Raw genomic sequence first — 5,750 nt, 5'->3', positions numbered from 1 at the left:
AACTTTGATGAAAATCAACAATGTTAAAATGAGCTTTTTTCCAGCTTTGTCTCCTGGCTAAAGTTAAGCCCTTCCTTAACAGGCATGATCTAGAAAAGGCGATTCATGCTTTTATTAGTTCAGGGTTGGATTACTGTAATGCTCTTTATGTTGGTCTGAATCAGACCTCCATCTCACGACTTCAAAGCAAAATGCTGCCACTAGCTTTTTAACAAATACATCTAGACGTGCACACATCACTCCCGTTCTCTACACCCTACATTGGCTCCCTGTGCGTTTTAGAATAGATTTTAAGATTTTATTGTTTGTTTTCAAGGCCTTAAATGGCCTGGCCCCGGAGTATTTGTCCGAGATTTTAATGCTACGTAAGCACAACCGGTAATTGCGGTCTTCAAATCAACTGGTTTTAGAAGTACCAAGGTCAAGGTATAAACGGTGGGTCAGGCACTATTACAGATGTAGCTCTTTTTAGGTCCAAACTCAAAACCTAGTTGTTTTGAATGGCTTTTAATACGTAGTAGCGGTGTGACAACTTCACTCTCCTCCTCCTGTTTCTATGTAACCTTTTCTGATTTTACTGTTTTCTATGTTTCATTCCTTTTGATGTATGATATGTTGTTTTATTCTTGTTTCTGATGTGAAGCACTTTGGACACCTGCTGGTTGCTGTGAAGTGCTATATAAATAAATGTTGATTTATTGATTGATTGGTCCCCATGCTACACATTATGCTACCCTGGTAGCAAATGAAAAAGGTTAAAAATGATGACTGTTTAGAGCAATGCAAGTATAGGCTATAATATACACCTAGTTTATTCATCAACCATTTATGTTCATTTGGCTTAATTATTCTGTTTTGATTAAAACTGGTAAATTGATTATTACCTCTCATCCATTCTGTGAGGAAGAGCCTGGAGGACGCTCAAGTCAGGCAGTCGGTCCCTTGAGTGTCTTGGCCGTTTAAGTTTATTTCACCTCACATGCACCTTAATCCACACCCACAGGGTCCTGGTGAACCCCTCGGCCATGTTCAGCCCCAACAAAACGAGCAAACCATTTATTTTTTACCATTTATTGAAACCGGTGCATTGAACACCATGCCATAGCAAAACAGTGCAGTTTAACAGCATTACCAAATGTGTTCAATCCATTTCCCTTCTCAAAAGACACTTCCAAATCAGAGTTTGAATTGTTTCACATCTGGTACTGTTCCAACCCGTTCCCATTCCGAACTCGTAAAATAAGGACGTTTGGACAGTGGCTGTCAGCGTCTGATGCGACAAAAGAGGAGTCTTTCAACGTGTTTGTGTAACGCACCGGGGAGAGCAGCAGTTACATAGGATTTAGCGAGTAGTATGTAGGGGCGAATTTCCACATATGGAGGTTGGTTGGGGTGGTGGATGGGTCAAACAAACACAGGACTTTCACCCAGAAGAGCGGGGTTCGCGTTCCTCTTGTCACGCTTGCTATAGTCGCTTCTTTCTTTCCTCCTCACGGAACCGTACGCCCACCCAGGACCCTTTCCTAAACCCAACCGTCCCGTTCTTCCCGCGTGTCACGGAACCGTACGCCCACCCAGGACCCTTTCCTAAACCCAACCGTCCCGTTCTTCCCGCGTGTCACGGAACCTTAAGCCCACCCACGACCTTTTCCTTAACATAACTGCGTCAAAAGGGACGGCAATAGTCCCGACGAAGCGCGTTTACTTAAAGGGCTAAAGGAGACTTTTAGCATCAATAAGAACGACAAAGGCACCTGACCAAGCGTCCATATTTTACGAGATGAGTGTGAGAATCTGTTGACTGTTCACATCCCTGTTCTCTAGCTCATTGTATTCTCGCAAGAGGGATCAGTCTGTGGGAGGCGCTGTAGCTTAGTGGTTAAAGCGCCTGTCTTGTAAACAGGAGATCCTGGGTTCAAATCCCAGCAATGCCTGATTATTAGTTGATTATCATAACACAGTGTTTTCCTCATTATTTTCAACAAGGGCAACAAACTTAATACCTGATTTCCCATTTCCAAAAAGTTATATGTAACGTTAGGCTATTATCAATTTAAGTTCAAAACCAATGTATGATCCATACAGAAAGTAACATTTTATTATAAATGTCAACACTACGCACAGCATGTCTCATCGTAACTCCTGTTTAATCAAATTAGTCCAGTCCAAACTTACATTTTGTTAATTTAGTTTAAGGATCATTGTATATTTTTAAAAGTGTTAGCATCCTAATGAACAGGCTTTTTTTTGTACCATAACGTTACATGTGTCCATGTTGCGCTCAAGATCTGCTCTGAACAGATTTCTGATGAATCAGATGATTTAGTGGTGATGGCGCAGTGGATAACACACGTGTCTTTGGTGTAGGAGACATGGGTTCGAATCCCACTGCGATACATCAACCAATGTGTCCCTGAGCAAGACACTTAACTCCTAGTTGCTCCAGAGGCGTGCGACCTCTGACGTATATAGCAATTGTAAGTCGCTTTGGATAAAACCGTCAGCCAAATGACATGTAGTTTAGTTTGAAGTTGCTGTGACGTGACGTTTACAGTCTATGGTTCAGACTCAAACACACGGAGCTCTGAAGCAGACCTGTGCGTCGCTTAGTGTCCACTCTCGCTGTAAAAAGCTGTGCAGCTTCAGGTTTACAAAGGACACACTCTGCTCGGCTGGGGCAGATGTGACGCGTTTGTGCTCAGTGTATTTCTGCAGTTTGGCTTTTCCACCTCCGATGTAGAGCAGCGTACAGCCACTTCCCTAAACTGGTCAGCTAAAATGGACATACACTGGCTATTAACAAGCTGGGCAAGCCAATCACAGTTTTGCATTGCATTCAGTTTATTTAAATGGTTCCGGGCTAAGCCCCGAACCTCCTCAAGTCCTAGAAACGCCCCTGGTTGCAGGTGTGCAGCTGTGAGCAGGTGAATCAGCTTGGCAGCAATCAGGAGCCGGGACAGAGTGGGAATCACCACGGCAACAACACACACACAAAGAAATGGCGTTTCTCAATCTGTGTTCTTCTATTGACTATATTAATAAGGAATATTAGGCTGTTCAAAAAATAGCAGTATTGTACTATACTGTATAAACTGAAAAATGTCTCAAGGGTTTGCTTTACTTTTGTACTAATATTTAGTTGCATAACCATTATTTCTGAGAACTGCTTCATATCTGTGTTGCATGGAGTCGACCAACTTCAGGTATTCCAGCTCAGGACGATTGAACTACATTCCACAATTCCTCTGCATTACTGGGTTTTGCCTCAGAAACAGCATTTTTTATGTCACCCCACAAGTTTTCTATGGGATTGAGGTCTGGGGATTGGGCTGGACACTCCATAACATCAATCTTGTTCATCTGGAACCAAGACTTTGCTCGCTTACTGGTGTGTTTTGGGTCATTGTCTTGTTGAAAGACCCATTTCAAAGGCATTTCCTCTTCAGAATAAGGCAACATGACCTCTTCAAATATTCTGATGTATTGAAACTGATCCATGATCCCTGGTATGTGATAAATAGGCCAACACCACAGTATGAGAAACATCCCTATAACATGATGTTTGCACCACCATGCTTTACTGTTTTCACAGTGTACTGTGGCTTAAATTCAGTGCATGGGTGCAATCTCCCCATTGGATGGTGCATCTTGTCTAGCAGCTCCTCCAACCTTTAGACACACCAGCTAGCAGGGCCGCTTCTAGCCATAAAAAGGTCCAACTTCTTAAGGACAACACTGTTGTTGCCAACTTGGCCTTTGTCTGTGGTGTGACTTATTGTTACCTCTAGACTCTAGATGAATTTAAATCATCATATCATCATCAATCATCGTATAATAATTTTCAAAACATTTAAAACTGTTAGTTATTTCTCTTTCAAAAGGCAGCAATACATAACAAATTAAAATCTACAGTGTTCATGTGATTTCATACATTAGCAGTGAAAAAATGAATGTTTAATCATGAAACCATGATTATTTTTCAGACCATGATCGTACCAAAAAAGTCTATAATTGTTGCATCCCTAGAAACAACACAACTGGACAATCCTCATGCTTCTTTTGAGCTACCAGTGTGACAGCATTTTTCCTTCCCCTGTGAGTTATGTAAACAAACAATTGTTAAAGCTGGTTGGCTCCGACTGGACTTCATGGTGCATTCAGCTGACCCTCTGTAAATTCATATTGCATTCATATCCCCCTTGTTATTGAGAGTGTCCGTACTGGAGAAAAAAAAAATCTTTAAATTGAAGATTGAATTGAAAATCCTGACACCCCTATTTATTATGAGAGTGGACAGAGCTACTTATCAAAGTATTGTTAAGATTAGTTTGTGTTTCACCTTTACCTACAGATGTCCAGAAAGTGTTTATTGGTGAAGAACATCAGCAGGAGTGGAGCTCCTGTCTGGACCAGGAGGACACGAAGCCCCCACACATTAAAGAGGAACAGGAGGAACTCCAGATCAGTCAGGATGAAGAGCAGCTTCAAGGGCTGGAGGAGGCTGATATCACCAAGTTCACATTCACTCTGGTCCCTGTGAAGAGTGAAGATGATGAAGAGAAACCTGAGTTCTCACAGCTTCATCAAAGACAAACTGAAGAGATAAAAACAGAAGCTGATGGAGAGGACAGTGGAGGACCAGAACCAGCCATGAAAGCAGATCCAGATACACATTTACAACCAGATACTGATGACGAGACTGGAGACTCTTCTGAACCTGAGACTGATGACAGTGCTGATTGGAAAGATACCAGAGAATCTCAGTCAGGTTTAAACTCTATTAATAATGAAATATTCCCTGTTAGTGATTCAAGATGTACTACTGATGAGAAAGCATTTAGCTGCTCTGAGTGTGGGAAAAGATTTGGCACCAATGCACTTCTGAAGAGACACACGAGATCTCATACAGGAGAGAAAGCATTTAGCTGCTCTGAGTGTGGGAAAGGATTTGGCACCAATGTACTTCTGAAGAGACACGTGAGAATTCATACAGGAGAGAAACCATTTAGCTGCTCAGTCTGTAAGAAAGCTTTTACAGAAAGTGGAACTTTACATACACACATGAGAATCCACAAAGGAGAGAAACCATTTAGCTGCTCAGTCTGTAAGAAAGATTTTGTACAGAGTGGAACCTTATATACACACATGAGAATCCACACAGGAGAGACACCATTTATCTGCTCAGTCTGTAAGAAAGGTTTTGCAATGAGTGGAAGTTTAAAGAGACACATGAGAATCCACACCGGAGAGAAACCATTTAGCTGCTCAGTCTGTAAGAAAGATTTTACAGAGAGTGGACATTTACAGACACACATGAGAATCCACACAGGAGAGAAACCATTTAGCTGCTCAGTCTGTAAGAAAGACTTTGCAATAAGTGGAAGTTTAAAGAGACACATGAGAATCCACTCAGGAGAGAAACCATTTAGCTGCTCAGTCTGTAAGAAAGATTTTACAATAAGTGGACATTTACAGAGACACATGAGAATCCACACATGAGAGAAACCATTTAGCTGCTCAGTCTGTAAGAAAGATTTTACAATAAGTGGACATTTACAGAGACACATGAGAATCCACACAGGAGAGAAACCATTTAGCTGCTCAGTCTGTAAGAAAGCTTTTACAGATAGTGGGAATTTACAGAAACACATGAGAACCCAACACGTGAGTGTTACAAGTTCTCCCCTTGTTTTTCTCCGTTTGATCTTCTCAGGTGATCCTGATTTGATCGTTAGTGGTTGGCTCCGCCC

The 5,750-nt window shown here is 41.7% G+C and overlaps 1 protein-coding gene and 1 non-coding gene across 2 annotated transcripts in view; both read left to right on the top strand.

Annotated features, from left to right (window-relative positions):
* LOC116058588 (oocyte zinc finger protein XlCOF6.1-like) overlaps positions 1-5,514 on the top strand; it is a 13,518-nt gene extending 8,004 nt beyond the window's left edge. Inside the window, exon 3 of the mRNA XM_031311482.2 lies at positions 4,352-5,514. Within this exon, the coding sequence (XP_031167342.2) occupies positions 4,352-5,499 (1,148 nt within the window). The 3' untranslated portion in view covers positions 5,500-5,514. The remainder of the gene's footprint in view (positions 1-4,351) is intronic.
* trnat-ugu lies at positions 1,862-1,934 on the top strand. The gene has a single exon. It is a non-coding gene; the product is annotated as a tRNA-Thr (tRNA).
* Positions 5,515-5,750: the final 236 nt, after the last annotated feature.

This window comes from Sander lucioperca, chromosome 24 (assembly GCF_008315115.2).
Source record: "Sander lucioperca isolate FBNREF2018 chromosome 24, SLUC_FBN_1.2, whole genome shotgun sequence".
NCBI lineage: Eukaryota > Metazoa > Chordata > Actinopteri > Perciformes > Percidae > Sander > Sander lucioperca.
This window is presented reverse-complemented; position numbering and strand designations above follow the sequence as displayed.